The sequence below is a fragment of the Manduca sexta genome, chromosome 11 (genome assembly GCF_014839805.1).
Source record: "Manduca sexta isolate Smith_Timp_Sample1 chromosome 11, JHU_Msex_v1.0, whole genome shotgun sequence".
NCBI lineage: Eukaryota > Metazoa > Arthropoda > Insecta > Lepidoptera > Sphingidae > Manduca > Manduca sexta.
The window spans coordinates 9,237,746-9,263,427 of record NC_051125.1 but is presented as its reverse complement, the minus strand read 5'-3'; the positions used below and the strand labels follow the sequence as shown (position 1 = coordinate 9,263,427).

The window sequence follows — 25,682 nt, the reverse complement described above, 5'->3', positions numbered from 1 at the left end:
TTTGTTGGGAACACATAAAAGACTTGAAAACAATATAAAAGGCAGTGAATTGGGCGGTCGCGGCGTAAATGAGAATCTGTTTCTATTCTATATTTTGTCTTTTTTCGTCATAGGTTTGTAGAGGTCGTGTTTTTAACAAAATATCAAAATATATAAATTTTGAGCGAGGTCACTTTATTTCTAAGGGTACGATTTTTTTTACTGTGATAAGTAGGAATAATTGATTCAAATTTTGTTCAATTATAAGTGGTTACAACTTTAACCATTAGATTAGAATGAAATTCTGCTTGGCATACAGACAAGTCCTTGATTAAAATGATTGTATTTATCTCCGAAAAATACAACATAGAATATCGTGAGTCTGGTAATATAAACATTAACATAAGCAATACAAGACTCTTTGTCTTCGAAGGGGTCTGGTTGCTACGTGACATTTGTGGAGTGTCGAAACGTAACGCGATATGTCCAGAAAACCCTAAAACTGTCGATTACCCGCGGCTAATGTTACGGTACGCGGAAAGGAACCGAGACTTTGATGTAGAGAAGTTAGATAATCGTCTGAGAATTGTTAGCGCTTTTTGTACAAAAATGATTGAAATTTACTTATTTGTCGCGATGGTGGTAATATTTGAAGCATCTTTAAAACGACAAAATTTGTTATCAATTACAAATGATTTGTATTTTAATATAAAGCTTTCTATAGGTGAAATTAAAACATAAATAAAATATTTGTTATATAATCCAAGAAAAAATCGCTTTCCTTAAAACGTAATATAAAATTATTAAACTCAATCAAAGTAAAAAATATATCCCTAGCCGGAATCAAATAGGAAACAGTTATCCTCTTTCAGAGATTATAATACAGTGGTATAAAGATGTAGAGCCAAATCATAAAAACTAATTGAAAATTTAACTAAAGACAAAAAACATAAAGTCTAAAATAGTTTTCTAAGAATACTTTGGGCTTTGCGGCTACTAAAATGAAATTGTAAGTTTTAATGTAGTTTTCATGATATTAGATAAGTATATACTAGGTAGAGACTCTGGATTTCCACTTCGCACGATTTTGACATCCTATTCCTTTTCTTAAAGTCTGGCAGCACGTTCACGAGTCTTTTGGAACTGGTTTATGAGTGAAGATTGTTTGAAACGAATTGAACCTGTTCGTTACGAAATAGTTATGCCGGCTAATGAAATAGTTATGAAGTATTTAGAAAACTCATTGCTTTGGTAGTGTGGTTGTATTACATGCGCAGTATGACCACTGCATCGTTCTGAGGTCCTGGGTTCCAATCCCGGGTCGGGAAAAGTGGTCGGGCATAAACTGCATACTGTATTTGCGCGCGTTATAGCGATAGAGTCGCCCCCTATCACATCACGGGACGGAAAACTTAGAGCGAAAAGTAGCTGCCCTGGTTGCCCCTGCCTACCTATTCGGGAATAATAGCGTGATGGTGTCATTGTTTTTCTCTGTTTTCAAACATATTTGCGCCATAATGAGTGAAAATATATTCTTTACTAGTTATGTTATTAGTTACTTATTTTAGTGCCCAAATTGGAGTGGATAAAGTGGGGGAATGATGTCTACTTGCGCTGAGCGAATTTTCCTCGAATTCCACCAAGTCCGGTATCGTGACTCCGAATTATTACACAAAGCGATTACAGCGGTCGGGGGATAAGAGCATGCGCGATCGTGCGGATTTACCAAAAAATGGGTGCATTTATATACCTTATTTATTTGGGTACTTGGAGTTAACGGAATCGCTAAAGGTAAACTTTAATCTTCAAATAAGAATTATTGTCATAAATTATGTGTAGTTAATAACGTCATTAAATATCAAAGTGAACTGAATGGGCAATTTTACTCGTACTATAGTCATTTTAACTTCTTTATACGATAGGACTGACACTTCATCTTTGGATAAAAGCCCCTAAACATAAATAGAATTAAAAATAAAACTTCTTTATATTTTATCCGGCGTATTTATACTGGGAAAATTCTTTGAAACGATCGGAGCCGCGGGCAGTACTTATATACTCAACTACTAAGTACTAAATACCTATACATCAGCTAGTTATATCCTTTACATCATCTTGTCAATCGATGACGTTGTTACTACTTACTTTTACTAACAAGGAAAATACAATGAGGAAATAACCATGACATTAAAACCATTATTTCTAAGGTTGACTTGTGACTAAATTTACCAATAATCATGGGGGAAATCCAACGTAGTGAAAAACATAGCATTTCTTGTTTTTGTAGTGCACTTTGGCTGTGTGGATGGGATTCTTTATTCGACTCTCGGGTCAAGCAAAAATACTATTCTATACTAAAAATACTGAGTTTATATATTATTTAATTTATATAATACTTTAGGCATGTTTATACTAAAGGCATACACATTACGGAACGCATAATATTAAAATAAAATACTTAATTGATCACGTAAACAAACAATTAATGGTTATTATTACAATTAATTCAATTATATAACTATACATTCTATATTGGATATAAAATTACTGAAATATAATCAAAGAAGATATGGGCTGGCAGGAAAGGGGACATAAAAATATACAATATTAATTATTTATAAATAATAATGCGTAGAACGCGTCGCGATCCCCACCGAGGACAATAAAGATAATAAACCAAGATCTAACCTATTCGCGTACTAGTAGCATTCTGCCTAACCGTTTAGGAATAAAGGCGTGACCTTATGTTAATTTGTATAAAATCATCTACCATTAAAGTTTGACCAGTGCCTTCAAGTACATATATCTCTTTAAACGTAGGGATTTTTATTTAATAGGTGGACTTTCGTCTTTCATGTCGATGCAATAATTCAAATGATCAGTCTATTGCAGCGTTGGGCTCCGGACACCCCTCGCGTTATAGCAAGGGTTGTATTTCACCATTGAGCCGTCACCTGTTCGGACTAGAGTTGAGAAATTCTTACGTTTGGCTCTAATTTTAATGATGTTCAATAAAATTATTGGATGGTGCGGCCTCGTTCGTGTAAGGGACTTATCCTGGCATGAAAATCGTGTTTACGTAATATTATGCTAGTATATATACATATATTATAACATCATAATACTTATAAGGAGCCCTGTATTATATGTATACAGTCCCACTGTTGGGCACGGCCTCCTCTACTGCTGAGAGGAATTACTACACTATAGCATAGAGACTATAACATATACATGTTAATCCAAGTAATAGTCTATGTGAATACTAAATTTCATTGTTTCTCGTTCAGCAGTAAGGAACTAACAAACATCTAAACTCTTCAACATGTTCAAACTTTTGTATAATAATAATAGTAAGTTTATTTACAATATCGGTCAGTTTTGCATGTTATGACATTTGTGGAACTTGTTTGTGCGTGTACAATAAAATACTATGAAAAACACGTCACAATGCGTCATTTGTATACATGGTCAACAGTATTATATCAAAAATATTGCAACAAAAGACTACAACTAATAACGTCATTTGGACTTGTATTAGTAATAAAATTTAGAATAGTATCAAGTTTAAACGTTTTCTAATAGTCACTATGAGTCATCATAGAATACTTGAACATTCTTGGAATCTTGCTAGAACAGTTAAAACCATCAAGTTTTTTTTAAGCCGTATCAAAATACGTACTTATGGTAGGTCTCTGGTACTGGTGCTAGGTCTCTCATATGTGAGAGTCCACCTCGGTAGGTACAAACGCAATGTCTATTTCTACCGCCAAGCGGCATTGTGTCACTGTTGTGTTCCGGTTTGAAGGGCATTGTAGCCGGTGTAACTAGTCATAATAAAACTTAACATCTCATGTCTCAGGATGGCGAGCGCAGTGGAATACTAAACAATACTTGGTAATTCAAGGTATTGGATGGTGTTTCTACTGTTTATGGGCGGTCGTATCACTTACCATCAGGCGAATGACAAGTTCGTCTCGCCATTCGAAGTAATAAAAAAAAAATACTTACAGCTTTCTTTCTTTTACTCTGTCAAAACATATAGAATTCGCGACTCGTTGACTTCAGACGCTATCGTGACTGTCGATATATTTACAGGCTTCTTTCTGTGTTTCACAACTGCCAGTTACATTTAAGATGTTAATCCGACAAAGTTAACGAGGCCCGATTGTCGACGCCTAATGTTATCCCTCAAATGCTCTGTAATTTCGCCGAAGTACTCGCATGGATATATTATTAGGCTTTGAATTGGACAAATAAAATTATCATTTACAGGAATTGTTTGTTTAGAGAATAATAAGAATTAGTAAATGTTTGAATTACGTTTGCAATTGTACAAAATTTTAAATTGGAGCTTATAGAACTTTCCTATAAACAAGGTATTAAATCTTTTAGTATCACTGGTTTGTTTATCGTTTTAATACATATTGGAAATCTAATAGTTATTTTGGACTGACGAAAACAGCGTTCTGACGACTGACCTATCCACGGTGGCCTATAACTGGATTTTATTATGAAATTAGGGCCATCTACGTACATCGAAGATGCTACTTTACAAATAATTAAATTGATTATAGTCCAAAGCTTGTAGTAACAGAATTAATCCCGCTATTAAGTTGAAACTGTGAATGGCAAAAAGGGCGTAATTTCCTTTTACTGCCGAGAGTTACGGACATTTAGTTATTAACGGTTAAGTCGTTCTAACTGCCGTCATCATTATCTAGAATGGAGACCGCATTTAGGTTCGCCTAGGGTTCCCAGACAAGAGCTAAGTATCGGCAAAGTCAGTAATATAATGGACATAAGTTCAAGAAACAAATAGTTCTAAATCTTATAGCAATATGTCATTTTTTCTATGATAAAGTTAAATAGAGTATGGTCGTTGTGGGAATATTATTTTTATTGAGCTGACAGTGATGACGCTGCATATTTTAACGTACGTATTATACGTACTACTTGCAATCCATATAAATGTTGAGCAATGAAATCATATTCGATCGATGTTCATCGTAACTAGAAATACTACCGGTTGACTTCAATGCATGATCGGAACGACCAATAGGTCGGATTATTCATTTCTAATAGCAGTAAGAGATAATAGCAGTAATGGAATTGAATCTTTAAAGACGCAAAAAAGAGAAACATGAGTTTATTTGACGGTAACTGGCCAAACTAGGTGTAGTGAATTAAACGAATTTTAATAATGTCAAATATATTATAGTTTCAAAAAAATATCAGCTTTTTACTTAATTTTTTTTTTACATAAATATGCGTTAAATATTTTATTTCTATTTTTGAATATTTTTCACTCAGTACTAATTTCCTCGAAGCATTTGCATCAAACTAGCGGTTAAGGCCAACTATTTAGAATAGACCGGGTTGAGCCACGGTTACACGAAACGTCCTTCGGCCAGACAGAGCGTCGACCTGAGAATGCTAGCAAGAGTTGAATGGAGTCGAAATGTAGACACTTTTTAGGACGCCTACTTCTAACCGTAGGTTATAAATCAATAATTTAATATTTTGCGTTTGTCGGGAATCTTTGTACACACTTGAAGTGTTGAGCTGACTACATATTGCAAAAGGATAAAAGGAAGTTGAAGATAACCATAATTGAATGTAGAGACGAATTTGAACATGGTGGTAAGTTTCATGACTCTTCATGAACAATAACAATTAGAAAATTGAATTATACAGTCATTTTTATATTGTATTGATAAGTGCAACCACAACATCTCTTTACCTCCGCTAACATTGTGTCGAAGGTCATCCATGAATTATGAATATTTAGAAATAATCCAATTTAATTTGTTTTTCATAATTTTGTAGTTGAGTGCGAATATGGCAATAAAACGTGATGTTGTCACTGCGACGAATTCTCTTAGAGTAGTAGTAGCATTACGATGATTAAAATGAAAATAGTTTTTATTGATATTTTTTTTTACATTTGCACTTTTTTATTTTACGTCTACAATTCGAGTAACTTATTGTATAGTGTCATTTTAGAGAACATAATTATATAGTTTCATTAACAGCCGTTTTCAATAAACGATCCCATTCTTAATCTTCAATCCGATTCAGAGAATGGATCAATCAAAATAACACATTTGTAATCATGTCATTAACCTTTGTTCTCATTGGTCGATTTTTGAGATAGATCAAAAAAAGCGATTGGAATCCTTTATTGAAAATGGCTGTTAGTAACGCAATGTCAAAATAGTCCTTGATAGGACTGTGTGGTACTGTATAGATCTCGTTTACCTAAAACAGGCTCGTATTGGCAATGTCCTTCAAACTGTAAAAGGGATAGTTTGCACGCAATTAATTACCACAGAAATAGCCCATAGTGGATATGTTTACATAAAAATATTATAAGTTCAAAAGACACGACCTTTAAATATTCTGTATTTGAAATGAAAGCTGATTATAAACCGTAAAACATAAATAGGATCGAGGATCAGAATTAAATCTGGTTTTTTTGTTTCCTACTAATATTATAAATGCGAAAGTTTGTGCGAATGGATGTATGGATTTATGTTTGTTCTTCTTTCACGAAAAAAAGTACTGAACGGATTTGGATGAATCTATATAGTAATATTGGTTATACATCAGAATAACACATAGGCTACAATTTATAAAGATTTTGTTTAATTTTGGTCATAATATAACGATACATATCAAGTAAGTCAGAAAAAAAATACCTCGGAAAACTCCTTCACGCGGACAAAGCCGCGAGCAGAAGCTAGTTAATATATAAAAAATATTCTTAATGGATTCTAACCTAGACTTAAGACATAAATTAGATAGCGTAAGCATCAGAAAATCTTGAATACTCACAGCAGAAAGAAACCCGTTATTCAGACATATTGACGTCCCTCCACAATGTTACGTTTAATACTATAACGTCATAACTTCCTTTACCTGCGTAGAGTTGCGAACTTATAGCTGCTGTAACCATTTAGGACTCGCGGTTTTATGAAACTTCAAAATTAGTATTTGTATGACACACGCCATAGTGTGGAAAAGCCTTATTAACTTTTGCCTACTGTTTCGGACGAATGAAGGGTTTAATACATATGTATTTTAACCGACTTCAAAAAAGGTGTTGTCAATTCAACGTGTTTTTTTGTAGTCTTTGTTATGACAGAACTCAGTCATTTAGCTTATAGGAATTTGTTTCAGCTAGCTACTTGACAGAGAACATAGCTTTCCGTTTCCATTTTTACAGTATAGGGGTTAAATCTCTAAGAACTGGGGTACGACGAGAGTACTAATATAAATTACATTGATAGCTTTAATACTAGGGTTCAAGTAAATAACAGAAAAGAATTTCCATACAATCTTTCCTACACTTTTCTCCTATATAGACATGAATTTCAAGAAGTGTGTTGTTAAACGAGTCCTACAATCATTCAAAACGTTTTCAATATTTCAAATTTCTGCCCACTTTAATTTGGTCTTGAGGACAATTTGTTTCGGTTTACAGTAATTCATAGAGCACTGTTTTATTAAGTAGTTGCGGAAGGCAGTATTTTTTGCACTAAGGGTATCTAGCAAGTAACTCATCTAATAGTTGTTTCTATCGCCCATAACCATTCATAATATCATAGAAATAGGGAGTATGTTGCCGATCTTTGAAAGTAGTTTGGGGAAAGTTATATTGGTTCCAGCAATCTCGCAAACCTCATGAAACGCTACTAATTACTGACATGATCAATGATATTTTAAGAGACATGTGACCTTTTTTACTGAAGAATAATTGTGTACGTCGGTTTTCTACGGCAATACTAACATCCGATGGAGCTAGTCAAGTCACTGTCATAAAAATCTTAAATTGCATTCTAAATTTTGCACACTACTTCTACATAACATAAACGAAGCATCTGTTTAAAATTCAAATGAAAAAAAAAAGGGGGGAGGTTAAATTCCATTAGGCAAACAGCTAGTCAGTATTACAGTAGTTTATATCATGCCTACGTACATGAATGAATATAGTTTGTTGTTGTTTTTGAGATCAGTGGTTGTGCGCAATTTGTTTGTAAACAAGAATGGCGTAGGGACTGCTCCATTAGAATCACTGATGTGCAAAGTAAATAGAACCCTAGTTTCATTCCTATAAGTGGGTTTTGTACATCATCTCGGATTTGATAACCTGATCGCGAGAAGTTGGAACTTGGATAGGCATTGCTGCCTTCGTCATCCTTTCAACGTGATAATAGCTATACTACACTGGCTAAAATGTCTTACAATCTGGACTACAACAATAATTATGTATTGTTGCTTGGGTAGAGAAAAAGTACATTGCTAGTGGTAGATTATATTTTATATCCACCCGAATATTGACCACCGTACACAAGGTGTTAAAAACGCTGTAGTGGCTCACGTAAGTGTGTCTCATTTCGGGATCAACCTGTGTACATCCGGTTCCAACAGGCCGGCATAATTATGTCAACTGCCGAGGGGTAATCATCTCTCGTCAGTCGACATTCTATTAAACCCCACTCCACTTACCATCAGATGCAGTGACGTCATTTGCTGTCCACGTATAAAAATAAAATAGATAATGCCTCAAGAAACTTACTAATTCATCCACTACTTTGAATATATTGTGCATGGACAGGTTTTTTTTACGTATACGGCGAAGTACTCCTCTGCCTCTGATAGTAAGTGTGGTCCAGACAATGTGAGGACTGACCAGCGATGATTATCGCTCGTCAGTCGGCAAAATTATGCCGGCCTATTTGAAACTAATATATAGGCCCCAGAACGCGACACATTCGTGGAAAAATATGGCGGGCTTTACAACGTTTCCAGTGGGCGGTATACGTGCGGATACCAGCAACCCACTACCAGCAATAATAATAATAATATTAGCCCTGTATTATATACTTGCCCACTGCTGAGCACGGGCCTCCTCTACTATTGAGAGGGATTAGGCCTTAGTCCACCACGCTGGCCTATTGCGGATTGGTAGACTTCACACACCTTCAAAATGCCTATAGAGAACTTCTCAGATGTGCAGGTTTCCTCACGATGTTTTCCTTCACCGTCAGCGAACGATAAATTCACAAAGAATACACACACGATTTTAGAAAAGTCAGAAGTGTGTGCCCTTAGGATTTGAACCTGCGGACATTCGTCTTGGCAGTCCGTTCCACATCCAACTAGGCGATCGCCGCTACAGCAAAGCACCGCTTATTTTAACTTGCACCTTAATGTGGATACGCCCTTGCCTATTGGGGTGTAGTTTAAATATTACAGGAGCGGATTGAGTCACGCAATTGTGATTCTAAGTGGAAGGCATCTTGCAAGTGTGTCTCCGTCTGGGTACTATTAGTATCCCTGGTCTATTTCTGACCCTAAGGTAATGTCCTAGCACTGTAGTTTCGGTTTGAATATTCTCAACAGAATAACAGATCTATCTCAGGATGAAGAGCTTTATTACTTAGTGCTTTATCTACACTAATATTATAAAGAGTAAAGTTTGTAGGGGATAATCTCTGGAACTACTGAACTGGTTTGAAAATTATTTTACTAATAGGAAGTAAAATTACTCTTGGATGCTATAGACTACCGGAAAAACTTTTTGACACAGACTGAGCCGCGTGCATGAGCTAGTAAATATTATTATAAAACCTATGGATGACAGTACTGTTTGAGGGTTAACTGTTTATTTGTTTATTACTAAAGATCAGTGGTGAAGAGTCCATATAACTCGATTCCTCTCGGCTTCCTTTTTTGTAGGAACTAATTATCACTAGAAGGATTTACAGACTGCATTTATGTATATTATTAGTAGCTATATGTTGTGCTGGTTTCCTTTTCAGAAGAATTCACCCTTCGCTACTACTAAACATATCCTGTATGGTGTCTGATGCTGCTATATAAACACTAATTACCTCTTTAAAATTAAATATAATTAATCGAGGTGGCATTGAGAAGATCGACTTCAAGCAGAAGTTTCGTTGTAAAGCTAATTCAAATCCAGGCAATATGCTTTAAAATGCATCGCCGTTGAAATTAAACTAATTTTCGGATTCTATTGCGGTATTACTATTTTATTTTCTCCCGACGTTTCGAAGACTTTGCAGCCTTCATGGTCACGGGGGGGACTGAGGTGTTGTTCATCCGTAAAGTCAAAGTTACAATATCTACCTACATTTTACAATTATACAACTTTTTTAAAATGTTAGCTGTTGGTGGTCCGATCTACGCAGAATGAGCTCACAGTGTCTTGAAGTCTGGCAGTCGGTCTTTTGGGTTCCGATTTAATTAAATGTAGAACTGGAAGCTTGCACAAGCCTGGGATCCAGGTCCATAAACATAAGAAATCATTATGCATCGCCGTGTCTATATTGAGGTAAAATAAGGCAGATGAAAAAAAGTCGATATTTTAATAAATATATTCACTTTCTTCTTTACGTAAAAAAAAATACTGTTAACGTTGATGTATTGCGCGCGCAATATGATACCGCTCTGAGGTCTCAGGTTCGAATCTCGGGTCATGCATTTATTGCATTTGTCTGTACAGTATCAGCCCAAAGTTTGAAATTTGTGTCCGATATAGCAATACACTCGCTCCTTTCACATTATGTCTAGAATACACAGGGCGAATATTGGGTGCTTTGGTACTGGTGCCTACTTCATCGAGGATAAGATTTATGTATGTTTGATTTGTTAATTCATTTAAGAGTCCAACAATGAATCGATGAATCACTCATTAAAATGTTTCTTAAGGCCTTAGTGGTTAAATCTGAAACCCTATTATGATCAGTCTTGATGCAGATTTTATTCTGAAATCGTGTCGAGGTTTTTGTTTATATTTGGGCGACATAACTTGGCAGGTCTTCCTCGACCATCGCATGAGTTTTAACAATGTTTATTTTTCATTGAAGCAACGCAGATTTCCTAGTATAACACGCTCTCCTATCCTCTAGTTCATAAGTATTAATTACTATCTTATTTATAACCTGTCTTTCTCGAGTTAAAATGTAGGTATCTTATTCACTGAAACTGCTTTACCAGACCTTGAAAACCATCAGAAACGGCTCAGCTGTATAATATTGGGTTCTCCAAAAATACACTTGTAGATTAGTTAAAAAAGTGTTTTATTTTTTTTATTTACTTTCATGTCACTTTTATATATAACTGACATTAACATCAAATATTTTATATCCAGAGATTACGTAGGGCACTGATCACCCTCTAAATCAATTAAATTATTTCAACGTGCGTTACATCACGTAATCTTTCATGCAAGGGCGTGAAATACTTATATTATTCATGCTTATTCGAGACCTAGACTCGAACTCAGACGATGACTCATCCTTGCTAATGGAAAAATGAAACAGAGTTTACAGTTTTAATTGTAATATTTATTTAATGATCATCTCTTAGCTTAAGACAGGAAACATTTATAAAATAGCAGCTAATCACAATAATAAAATTATGATAACATTTAACTTTACTATCTCCGTTGAACAATTGTCACCTCGCCTCTGTCTAGATGCCTGGCTACCGAGTATCGCCTATTCCATCAATGTCCTAATAACGTATCTTCCAAGACAAGTAGTGCACCGCCGACAACTGTACTGATTCAATGAGCTAGTGATTTGAACTTTTGTCAGTTAGTTCGTTAATCCGATAAGGATTATATCCATTTGAAGTGGATTGAAATGAGTTACAGTATTCAATCGGTCGCGTCTTATTGCATCAAGTTTGTCTCGCTCGTATGCCGTGCGTGTGAAAGGGACGCACCGCTTCAATAATCTGATCTCCTTTTTTTACATTTCCAATTGTACACGTTTCAACTAAAACTAGAGGCTCGGTATTAAATTATTTACTTCTATGAATCTCACAATCTCGTTAGAGATAATTCTAGAAGCCACGTTCGTTGGGACTCGCGGTCCTTTTGGTGGCTCGCTTGTTACGGCTACAAACCGTTTCAAACGTGGCTTAAAGAATGCATCGAACTACTTAATTATCATAATTATGTGCGTTTTATTAAACAATTTGTAAAATACATTTGGTTGTAATTTCGATTTATTAATAACTAGTGAACAAAACATTATTTAGCGATCTGTTGACTTATTAAACATTAAGTCACACACCGCAACGCCCTAATAAGGGCGCCAGCTGTGTGTACAAGCGCTTAATTTATAAAATTTATATAATACAATAATGATTATTCAACATTACATACAAATCGAGCAAATTTAAACAAACACAAAAACAAAGTTTACACTTTACAAATCGTGTTCGCAAAATTGTCTAAATGCGTTTCTACTGACTTTTAAATGACTTAAAAATCCTTTTTATACGTACACAATGGCCAATAGAAAAGGAATCAATTTTTTCGAAGCATCTTTTTTTACAAGCACAATGTCCAAACAAGTTGGTTGGGAAAACTAGCACAAATACGACACACAGGCTAGGCTAATATCACAGGAGTGCTGGGAACGGTGCAGAGACCCAAACCAGCTCGCCACCCTACACGCGCCACCCACTGTACCACCGGCCACCCGCGCTCAGCCCCCCGCGGCCCCGCCCGCCCCCGCCGAGCCCCCACGCCGCCCCGCCGCTCCACCGCACCGACACCCCGCCGCCCCGCCGCCCCGCCGGCGCACCCCGCGCGAGCGAGCTCTCTTACCTACCTATTTACTATTCAGAGGGGGCGAAACGGTCTACAACCGATATATTTTGCGACAATTATTAAGACTCCAAAAGAAAAGGAACTCAACACGAAACAATTGCACAATCAAGTGATTGATCGGTTTCGACTTATTGCACAACCATTCGATAAGTATGCTCGTTATGAACAAATCGCAGTTCGCTAACGTTGTTTAAACGCTAACAACCGACAACAAAAATATTAAACCATTCGACATCTATAATTAGAACAATGTTTAAAATTTTGCAAACAAACAACGTACACGACTGCAATTAAAATAAATATACCTAAAATAAATAAATTAACAATGCCACAAAAGTTTTAGTAAAATAAAGGAGCTGGACTATTGTAACCGATTTATAATATCATAATGGTAACGAAGCTTAAAATGGTGACGTAAGCAATAAGGTAACGTTCCAAGAAAAAATAAAAACAAAAATAAACCTTAAAGCGATAATACAACAAAACATGTGAGATATGTGCCACGCGATCAAATGTTTGAACCAACACGCACCAATCGTTGGCCACACATTTCCTGAATCACGGTCGGTGACACACGCAACTGTCGGATATGGAAACTAAAATTCCATCCATTGACACATAATTTCTAACAATTTTTCCTTTGTACTTGCTAACGATGGCCAAACAATAGCAATCACTTGCTCAATTATACATGACCTTAAATTGCTTTGTTAAAATGCTCGCGCGTGTCACTTGTGTAGCGTTTTGTTTAATCTCCGAGAGATTTTACTTGTTCGATCCTCAAAACTAACAAATAAACTACTAACTCAGTCGCAAAGCAGAATAAAAAATAAGCACATAAATTAAACTAAGCGAGAAGACAACAATGTCGTCGCAACCGTTCCCAGTCGTTTTGCACTATCTCTTAATCACTATATTTACTTTACAGTACAATAATATAACATAATAATTATCGCTTACAACTATGCCTCCAATAAACCGTAGAACTTCCCCCCATATCTCTGGCGCAACACGTCACGTCTGTGCCGCGTCACAACGGCGCAGCTCGAAATGAGTCCGAGTCCCTTCGTTCTATAAAAAATTATCGTTGAACACTAATTGGACCGCGCCCGTTGGCAGCGCCTGAGCAACTTTCACTTAAATAATATAAAACACGCTAACAAAGTAAGTACTCATCTTAAACAACAAAGAATTGGCTAAACGTCTTCCGTCTGTTTGGGGTAACGTGAAATCATAATCCTCGTCAGTCCGTAGTCCGTACGGTTGGAGAGCCGCCCGGGCCGGCGGGACTGCAGTCTGCACGCCGGCGGTCGGCGGAGCGGCAGCTCGGCACGGCTTGGCACGACTCGGCGCGTCAAGGCAGGCTCCGCGCCGGCGGCGGCTCAGCGGCGGTCAGCGCCTCATTCGGCGCCGTCGCATCACAGTGGAGTGTGGAGGTGCGCGCTGCGGCGCGGTCATGAGTCCAGCACGGTCAGCAGGCCGGGGGGCAGCAGAGGTACGTCCTGTCGCGGCATCTGGCGCGCCAGTTGTGCGCAGCCGAGGTTCGCGTCGCCCAACTCGGGGATCGCATCGAGCAACGCGAGGCACTCGTCCTCGACGGCTCGCCGGGCCTTCTTGCCGACCCAGGAGTCGTCGCACTCCTCGCGCGCCCGTCGCCGCCGCGCCTCTTTCTCCCGGCGCGCTTCCTCGCTGAGCCGACAGTAGGTGTTGTTGATGCAGACGGAGCGGCGGAGGTCCCGCGCGGGGTCCTCGATGTTCTCCAGCTTCTGCGAGCAGATCTCGATGACGCGCTTGCGCTCCTCATTGGCGCGCAGCCGCGCAGAGATCATGGAGAGCTTGGGCCTGGCGGCGGGCTCGGTGCGCGGCGGGCCGAACATGTCGTCCTCGAACGCGTCGGCGATGTCCACGCCACGCGCGCTCTCGCGCTCTTCTTGCGGCGTCATTCTGTAACAAACGAAGCGCGGACACATTAGCATCTATTAGCGACTCGTAAATATTCGATACAAAATTAGAACGATCGGAGAGCGGGAGCACGATCGCTAAGAGCCTATCAGTAGATAATATTACGTTGAACATTATGTAAGGCACGGCCGCAGTTAACCGGAGTTTGGATGTCGAAGAACGTTTAGTTAAATTCTAAAACATTGTCGGAACGCGATTGAATCAAGGAGACGCCCTAATTATTTCATAATGGCAAACACTAGGTCAGTCCGAGAACAATGCATCGACGCCGAACGAGCCGATCAGGTTCACAACTTGTTATAATCCGCTCTCCGTTCTCAATAACATCAAAAGTGAGTTTATTAGCGGTCGAGTGCCGACGGACGATAAAGAGCGAACGCAAAACGCCTCGGAAACGCACTTTTCATAAACACCCACCTAAAAGATAAATCAGGGGAAATGATGAAGAATCCTGACATAAACATCGTGGCGGCTCGGCGAGCGACTTCCAGCGGGCACTAATTAAAATGGTTCCACAAATGTCACAGAGTTCACAACGGTGCGCCGTACGCGCGCGCAATTCGTCACTTTGTCCTCGGTGATGTGAAACGCACAGACAAGGGAAACAAAAATAAACGCGACGGCGAGCGGCGTGCGCGCAGCGCGGCGGTCTCGCGGCGAATGACAACATACCTCGCTGTAGATAAGACATTGAAAAAGCCAATTGCGTCATGTGCCACTACGTACGTGTGGAGAGGAAGCGGGTGACGTAGACCCAGCCGTCATTTTAAATGCTATTGACTGAGCGCTGAACGCGCAGCGCTGCGTGTCATGAGTAGTTGCTAATTTGTTTACGGGACAAAAGATGCAAGCGATGTGTCCGTCAGACGCGGCTGTAATGTCTGCTCGAGCGACCGCAGGGCTCCGTCACACGACATGAGGAAAACTACGCTTTCCACGCACGTCGAGCTCATCGATTGTTGCATAAAAAATCCAGTTTGCAGTTCCCGTGTTCTGTGATCATTACATGGCACTAAAAATAACATTAAACGCTCCATGACATCAATTCGCGTTTATACATTTTCCACGCACGTACACACGATCTGTTCCTAGTGGAATATTCACAGACCGGAGCATGTATCCTGTACAACAGCTTGTAACTGTGCCGATGTCCGCATCTCCAAACTCTTTATTATGAAGAGGATGGAAACACAAACGCGAGTAAAAGTGGTTATTACCGCCACCTACTGAGGTCACCCACTTTTCGCCGCTTCTATTTTGGACCAATAACAGTCTTGTGCCGCTACAATATTTGTATTATACTGTACTTCTTTATTTATCGTGTTAAGCGCTTTTTCCACTTTATTTGCCTTTGTTTGGTTGGAGTAAGTGCATTACGACTACGAGCTCATAAATAGTCAAATACAGAACCATAAATTATAATAAAAATCTAAGTAATTCTTTGAATTTATTAAATTAACTATTCCGCTTATTTGTCGTTCCTTTCTACTATAAATTTGACGTTGAAGATAGCAAAATTCGCAAATCTGGTAACAAATTCTAGAAAATCGTAAAGAGGCTACATACGTGTAGTCGAACATCCTCTGATATCAAAAAGAGCAGGAACAATAAACCATGTAACGGTATAAGGAGATTATAGACAATACTTGAGGTTTAACAACGCGACGCATCCTTTAGAATTGGACAAGAGATGAGCCTGCTAGAGAACATACAAATATAACACTAAAGGTTACATCTAAGCTTGAAGGACCCATACCTGCTAAATTAAGGAATAAATACTTTCTAGGTGTAATTATATTTCATGTAATAAAGTATAAAATGTTTTTATAAGGTCTATAGACATAGTGTTGTTCAACACGGACTGCACAGGAAAAAGTCACTTATGTGTTAATTATTATAGATATGTGTTTTTTATTAAATTAATTAAGTAAATTAAATCTAACATAATATCGTACATAATACTATTAATAATAAACTAAGCCCGAATAATACTTTCGTGTAAGTAAGCGTGGATCAAATAAGCAAGTTTATAATTGCAAATTATCACTATTTGGAAATACAATAAAATGTTATGGTACTTCAATATTATTATCAGTTAAGTTTGGAAAAGTCTCAAACCTCGTGAATATTGTTATAGAATATATCGTAGATCATAATATTTATTTGCGCAATATATTTTATTGCGTCTAGGATATCTTACGTTATTAGGCTTATTAAATTACTTATTAAAATTGTATTAAATCGTTAGAGGCTTAAATTGCAGTAGATTATAAAATTAAACCTTACGTATACATACGTATATTACGTATACCAATACAAAAAAAAAAACAAAGTTAAAATAGGATCATATTGTAGGCTTAGGAGGTTGTGATTTATAATGCGTCGCTTAATATTTCACAGCAAACTAATAGTTTGGTTATAAGTAAATAAGCTTGTTTTACATACTGCAATCTACCGCAGTAACATTTAATTATATGTTATCTGACATTAAATGTTATTGGAAATATAGAAAATGTAGAAATAACTATTACCATCGTTTAATGATGAAGATAAAAGGAAATGCATAGACCACTTACTATTCATTTTAAATAATATGAATCAAAATCAACCAACCACGAAGTCAATATTGGATGAGGAATTAATTAATATCATATACGAGGTCAATATTTAAATTAGAGAATTAATGCATTACCGTAATAAATAGTCAATTAAATACGCATAATTAATCGATAGCAATGATACGATATAGTTTCTACCCAGTATCGCAGTCTCGGTTGACCTAATACGAAAGATTCCAAGTTTACACCACGAAACATAACTGTACAACACAATATCTTTGTGCATTGAAGAAAAATTTCCGAATGAATCACAAAGTCCAGAAATAAACTCTTCCAAAATATTTTAAAAGAAAATCTAAGCGCATAGAGTAACAAGTTATAAACTGAACTTTTACTGTGAACACGTTCCATCACATCTTATTATCGAAAAGACGTTACTCTGTACGTGTTTTTGTTCCGAAATAGCTGTTTGTCTGGCTACGGATTCGCTCTTGTTTTAATAACTGATTCATACTTGAAACATTAATATGAATACCGATATTGCTCATACAACAGGGTTTTTTGTTTTCTATTACGTATTAAGCGATTGCGGGGCATGTTTGCATTGTAGCTAATAGTCAGGGTATAAAACCTCTTTGGGAATAACCAACCGTTTGATTATCCAGAATAGTGTGAGGAACTAATTTAAGGGCGTCTCCACACGGAACAGCGAAGAGAGCCTGTCATACATTACGCACTTCTTTTTTACTCATAATTCACATTTTCTTTAAAGTAAAGCAGTTTTGGAAGTAATAATGAAGTTATTGCATATAACTTTATTTTGTGCCATTTGAAACCGTAATATGTATAAATAAGGCCTTGACCTGACCTTATAAATCAACAGAATATAGCAGAACTTGTTAACTGCGTTTAATATAGTGTTTGCTTTATCGTAGTATCGACCGTAAGCCTAATGACGTCATTAACCAATTGACAATGCTAAGTTGGAGCAATGACATTCAAAAATACCGGAGCCGCGTTCGATTTATATTTTTTAAAGACGTGTTTTGAGGCGGAGCGCCGAGGGCCGACGACAGCGCGCCGAGTGTTGCCGACCTCACAAGTTACGATCTTATAAATCTCGCGCCAGTCGCTCTGTGCTACTGCCTACCTGCACTTTCTTTTCTTTGTCCTACTCAGAGTTCGATATGAGAATGCCAGTTATAGGGGCCTTTTTTTGATACTTTTTGATGTTACCACGTTTAACACCTACGAATCGTCCGTGTTTGTTCGGTCACGATGACCCAGCTTCTTGATCCGTTTTAGGTTAGTCTTAACAGCTTAAACAAATAATTTTAACAATATAATAAGTACAGTTACGCATTTAGTTCTTTCGTTATCAGTAACTTGGTTATAATTTTCCTCTTGACGCCATAGTATATTGACGCAATGGCCTTTTTGGTACAAACGATATTATGATATTGATTGTTAAATAAATTGAACTCTAATGAGAATTGTATAACGGTACATAATTACTTCATAATAAAAACCTACGCTACGAATAAACTTCAATTTATACTTCAAATACAAGACTAAAGATATCTTTAATTAAAGTATTTTGACTAAAGTATTATTACATAGGCCTATGTAAGCAGACGTTTAACCGCAAAGGCCACCAGCCGTTCGAAGTCCTAATCTTTGCAGTGATTGAACTGAAAAACCTTGCGTAGGTCATAGCCCTTCGGAGCATGTCTCCGAATAAAAACGAAGGCGGCATAGCTAACCGAGTCAATAAGTACAAAAATTTTAAACCAAATTACCGACCATTTATAATAGAAAGTTACTAACGATTTTCACTTTTACTGTCAAACTTCCCTTATTTTTTGTTCTTAAAAGCTTTGTACGTCATGTTAGGTAACTATGCGGAAGTGTTAGCCAATTATGTAATAAACGATTAGTTATGTGTTTCGATAGAATAATGCGCTTAGTTAATAAGTGGAGGTGTCGACGTGTGCACATAAATAAGTGCTTAAACCTTTTTTTAGCCAAACAACTTATTTCTAAGGATTAATGTCGAAAAACAATAAAACGTTCATTCAAAGAACGATAAAAATGTAACACCGTCAATAAAAACGCTAATTACGCACACAATAACCTGTGTAATAAATTAAATTTATAGTTGTAGAGAAACATTATAAAGTAAAGCTTTTATTATGTCTTGCAAATGATTATTCCGCTGGAATATGTGAAGTTGCGAATACACTGAAAACTTTTAGGGTATTAATACTATTAGAAGCGTTATTGCTTCTTTTTATTAAAATGATGTTTGAGAACACAATGATAACACGATTGACAATTGTGGATATTGGCATGTATCGCGCTGTACAACTGCATACATAACACATCCAACACACAGACATAGTACACAAATAACTGCGTATTAATTACATTTTACATGGGCACAGCAGTCACCCCACTGTAGCAGATGGTAAGTGGAGTGGGAATAGAATGTAGAGTGACCAGAGATGATTTTCCCTCGGCAGTCGACACAATTATGCCGGCCTGTTGGAATCGGATATACACTGGCTGATCCCGGAACGCGACACACTTACGTAAGCCACTGTTAGGTTCTAACACGTGTACGGTGGTCGCTATCCGGGCGGATGTAAGAACTATCCTACCACGAGCAAAATATTTTTAAATAAGCACATATAGGTGTATATCATTTTCTCGACTCCTACATCTGAAACGCAGTTCATTCAACAGTAAACATATATGTTTATGACATATGCCATATATTACCATAATATGTTGAATTACGCTTATCGATATTTGTATGAATGAAAACCATATTTGAATGTACACTTGACCTGAGTGAAGACTGTGTTATTGGTGTACGATTCTGATTATGTTCGACTTTAGTCACTATCGATATGCTATTGACTCGTTGGTATTGAAGATTGATTTGTAAATTCCGTCTTGTGGTACGGTGAAGTGAAACAAAAACTTGGAACAAAGACTGGTTACGTCATACACAATTATACAGAGAAAGGCGTCGGTTATGATGATCTTACGACATTGAATTGCACTGAAAATTGTATACGGAGACTCAATAAAGGAATTGAACCAAATATTTGAATGATTGACGAAGAAAATTATAATAATTTCCACTCATCCACCAAGTGAGCGATAACGCTGTTTGCACGCGAAGAAAAAGTTATTACAAACTAAAAAGATTTTCATTTCTTACGTTTTCGCGGCATTAAATTTAAAAATGAATAAAATAACACTAAAAACTATTTGGTAACATATATCAATCCTTTTAAAATACGTATTCGTTCAGACGTTTCAAGGTAATTACAAAATTGGATACACTGTTATGTAATTTAAAACAAATATTACATAAATACGTTTTGTAGATATGCTCTATCATAAGTAATAAATATATACGAACAAGCGATTGAGACGATTATAAAGAATAGGGAAGTTTCCTATCTTTGATTTAATATATTATTTTTTATGTAACCGAAAAGAATACGAAATAGAATTTCTTGTGAGGAATCAGTATTAAAATTGGTTGCAAAATAAACCAGTTATTCATATTAGAAATATTATGATGAGAAATAGTGGGGGCGTGGTGGGATTATCACTCTGTCCTTTTCTCAGGCACGTAGCATTATGGCCAGTGACATTTGATGACGTTACAGTTTGCTATTATTATTATTTAACAGCTACCTCTTCTATCAAATTTCAAAGCTTTATACTTTATTATGGCGTGAATTTAAAAAACATTTTTTTCCGTTAGATTTTAGATATCATACATTTTAAATAAATGTAGTAAAAAATAGTTTCCTACCCTATTATGTTTTTAAACTCGTGACTAATTAGTATTAAATATTTGAATCGTAGTTTTTGAGCGCTGTCTCAGTTCTTTTATGTTTATTAAAAAACTAGTGCCAAAGTCGTGAAGCCAGAATAAAACTGTAAGTTACTAGTTCAAAGGCACATCTTGCAGGCACGGTTCTTGCTCGGGGCGTTATTGATCCATCTTCATCTGAAAACAGCTATCAAATTCTAGCCAAATATTAAATATAACGTAATTTGAAGTCAAAGATTAAGTTATTATTCGGATTTCATTCTTGAATTAAGAAAATAATTTTAAATAAAAAATATCGTCATGAGTGGTGTCACAAAAAATGTAAACTATACTGCATTAAGTTAAAGCATTTTATAACTAAAACCGTAATCTTTAAAAGTAGTGTACGACATAGTTTACACCGTAGTTTAATAAACACAGAATATTTTCGTCATAAGTGAGATAAGTGTCGTGATAGCGAGAATCAGACACTGAAGGGACATGAAAATTTATTCAACTTGATGCTTTATTCATTTGAAATTGTGTTACAAGCGCGACTCCACATTTCACGTTGTTCAAACCCGGATTTAATAATATTTATACTATTCAATGATGGCTTGTTCATGAAATTATGCAACATTAAAACACAAAACAAAACAAGATCTTTTGCCGACACAGTGATAAAACTTTAATTTATGCTTTCAATTACAACGCACCTTTTCTATGAATCCAGAAGCGGTTCGTATAAAATTTTAAGAATACGATTTAATCAACGAAGAATCTTCATCAGTAACAAATAGATACAACTGAGATAAAGTACAAGATTCACGTAATGCGATACAAAGGTTACAATTGCGAAAGGTTACGCGAAAAAGAAAGTTTAACTTGAAATCTCGCGTAAGACACTTGTGTACTTTATTTAACAAGTGCACTATTATCCAATTCCGAGTAAAGATTCAGTTTTCACATAGAAATTTACAAAGGAAATTGCTTTTCCCCGTCGAGAGAATTTCCCTTGAAAACCCTCTGAAGAGATCACAATCATTCGCAGGTGTCGTTGGTGTTGGTGAAGGACAGATATATCATTCCCTCACTGTCGCTCACCATAGAGTATTATAAAGTTTACTGCCGCGGAAAACGTGCCAAGATCCTAGTTTTGTTAGTAAAGTGGAAGAATAATACTTTAATAAACTTTAAGGACAATGTACTTATTTTGTTTGTTAACATCGTATTTTTTGTAGTAAATTAACAGCCGGATTCTTTACGCGGAACAAGTCTGTCAGAACAAATTGGGGCGAATATTTTAACTCGTAAATCTGGCCGAAAGTGTACCGTAAGACAGTTAGGTTTAAATGGATTAAAATAAATGATCACGCGTGCGGACTTGTGGGTTCCGAGTTAACAAAATCGAGAAATTGAAGTAGAAAACTCGTGTTTTTGTTTGGTCAAAATATTATCAAAAATATGGTAAATCGGAACATTGCGTTGCATATCTGCGGACGTTTTGTGTGTTATTTCCCAGCGGCCGGATATTGCGGGGCCAAGTACCTAGCATCGCTTCCATTGTAAGTGTAGACGAATTCTGGTCCGCAACTATATTCTCCAGCCTTGTACATCAAACATCACCATATAGCGCCTTATATTTCACTATGATCATATCACCCTTTATTATAACAAGATTAAAGGATAACCAAATATTTGAAGTCAAGAAGGAGGTAGGAAAGTAACAAAGAAAACAATATAATATTCAAAATGGCGGGTGTACAGTTACAAAATGTTTCAATGGCGACCTTCTTCGATAAAAATCAAGTCCAGGTAAGTTTATCCCTAGAATCTTGTTTTGGACTGATCTTGAGATTGGAAGGTAACATTTTTTTATAAAGTAAGCAGACATTCGTATACTTTAATCTAACCAATCATTCGAAAATCAAACAATCTATCAAACAAAACCAACCGGCTTGTATAATGTTATTATGTTTACAATTTACTTATTAAACAGAGCACCACCAATAGTCAATAAGTTTAAAAGCATGTCAGCTACTCAGGTCATTACTCGTGATTTATATCCGAGCGGATCCACTGCCGGTTGTGTACTGCAACCTATTTGCCGCTTGGTGTAAACCGCGCTATGGATAACACATTATCTTTTAAATTTGTTATGAATATCACAGGGTTTATATCAACTTTATTTTTGTATATTTATCAAAACATTTTCCACAGTAGGACTTGTAAACTACAAATAATTCATTTTTTTATCTACCCACTCCATCCGAGTCTTAAATAACTCGTGTAAAGAAACTATTAAATTATTATATACTTAATTTATTTTTATAGTCCATAATAACATTGATGCTATATTGTAAACAGTGTATAGTATAATTTGAGACTTTAATTAATGTTTCAGCGGTTTATTCCATTTTTCGATAGATGGCAGCACTTGACGCTGCGTTGGGAATTTAGCGTCAAAATAGATATAATATTTTTTACGACTACATAGTTATTGTATTGTAAAACTAATTGAAATTTATGGAAATTGTCGGTGAAATGAATTTGTTCGATTACTTATATTTAAATATAAACATATTTCTTTATATCTTAAAAAAATAAAAGCATTTAAACACGAGTTATATAAACATATTAAACAGTATAAAGTTATATAATAAAATATTTTTGTTATTGTCTTCCACTATAATTTAATTATTCGGAGCTATTGACAAAAAAATGCAACTAATAGCCGACATGTTTATTAAATAATTTAGAAAGCATATATAGCTTTAATAGTTTGTTTCGTTTTTGAAGACATTTTTGAAACACAGCTGTGTAAAGTATAAACATCAATATTTAAAAATCATGTTTTCTTCAAGACTGGTGCACAATAACGGGACGCTTTTTATTTTTGAATATTTTATTAATCAAGCAACATGGTTATTTAATAACATTCAATTTATTTACGTAGCTTGGATTTTTCAAGAATGTTTCATTTAGAGAACAGGTTAATATTGTAGTAGAACCTATTATGTAAATAGGAAGAAAGAAATAAAACTTCCTAATGGCTAGTCGAATTGTGATTGAATTGTGAACTTGAACATTTTTTAATGCACATTATAACTAACTTCTATATGGACGTTTGGGCCAACGGAACTTCATAAAGGCAACGTGATAAAACAAGTGTAATTTTATGTTATTCCTTTTTGCTGTGATATTGATTGTAAAAGTCTGATATTACACACAAAAGAAAACTGGAACTGGTATAGATTTCTAATTACTATTTTTTTTTTGTATACGTACCCTTTTTATTTCTTTACCCTTTTAATTATTTTTAATATTAAACAATATTTGAATGCAGCCTATGATACGAAAGAAGACGTTATTGACTATACTGCATACCAAGACTAAATAATATTACAAATATTTTAACCTTCATTAAGTAATCCCGAAGTACTAAACGTTTGAGTTATTCTCAATCTCTGACCTGGAAAGCGGCGGCCGAACTACAGAACTCATTATATAAGTGTACCCTTTGTTCGGTATTGTGTTTGAAATGAAAAAAAATGATCCAATCATTGGTGTATTATGTCCAAGTAGGATTTCGCATGAATTGTCAGCCTTTGAAGTCAAGTTGGTTTTAATGGTTTAAGTCGTATTCGAGAGGATTATCAAACTTTGTTTCAGGAAAATTATGACTACAATTTTTTATAAATATTTAGAAAAATAAATAATTACTGTTTACTATATGCAATGAACTTCGGGCGCCATCTGGAAACTTTGTTGATTACGTCCATTCGTAAACTTAGCTTCATATTAAAGAATTTCCCCATCTCTGCATACTTTCGTAAAAGTATTAACACCTTAATACACAACCGATTTACTTTTATGTAATGTTTGATGATGTAATTGTTAATGTACTCAGCCCCTGCTACTGTTACGATTGGACTTGGCAAAGTATTTTGTTTAACTTAATTTTAAAGTAAATCCTTTACTATGAAAAACATCGGGTGATCGGTTGATGTCGCATTACGTAGTAATTAATTCTCTTGTGCTCTTTGTCAGTGATACGAAGTGTTCGTCGCGTGTGGGAATAAAATGGCGGAAGTTTGTGATCTCAATTATTTCACCTAATTCTAAATAATACTTTAAAATTCATCTTAATGTTACCGTTGATATATAGTGGATTAAAAAAATACAAAATATTGCTAGATACTTTTATCTATAAATAGGTATTTTTTATACAATTCATAACCAAAAAAGTGTTTTTAATTGTTCTTTAAGTTTTTTTGTCAAATATAATTTATATATTATTATTTAAGGGACCGTAAAATAAATAAATATAATTTAATTAAAAACATATATTATGTTACCTAAAATTAACTCATTAAAATATTGCATAATATTAAAAATCATTATAAACCTTTAAAATGTTTAAGTACCTAATTAATGTTTTAAAAATCATAAACATTTTTATGTCTTAGAATGTCATGATAATAAAGACGTCGTCACACTAGATAACTATTCATTTAAAAAAATGTGTCCCTTATTCTCAAAATCTCAGATTTGACTATTTGTCATCTCTTTCTTTTGTCACCGCGTAGGAAAGAGATAGCAAAACTAGAAGAGGGTAAAGGGCTTGTCCAGGTAGAAATGCATAAAATAAAAAGTTAATTTCAAACAGTTCATATAGCACTGTATGACGCGTCATATC

The 25,682-nt window shown here is 35.8% G+C and overlaps 1 protein-coding gene across 5 annotated transcripts in view; it reads right to left on the bottom strand.

Annotated features, from left to right (window-relative positions):
- Positions 1 to 11,329: 11,329 nt before the first annotated feature.
- Positions 11,330 to 25,682, bottom strand: part of LOC115452495 — a 91,199-nt gene continuing 76,846 nt past the window's right edge. For 4 of the 5 annotated variants that reach the window (XM_037437421.1, XM_037437422.1, XM_030181059.2 and 1 more), the window contains exon 2: positions 11,330 to 14,572. In XM_037437421.1, coding sequence (XP_037293318.1) covers positions 14,083 to 14,572 — 490 coding nt within the window. In that variant the 3' untranslated portion in view covers positions 11,330 to 14,082. Of the gene's footprint in view, positions 14,573 to 15,007; positions 15,975 to 25,682 lie in introns of those variants that run through there. The other variant, XM_030181042.2, reaches the window with a different exon arrangement.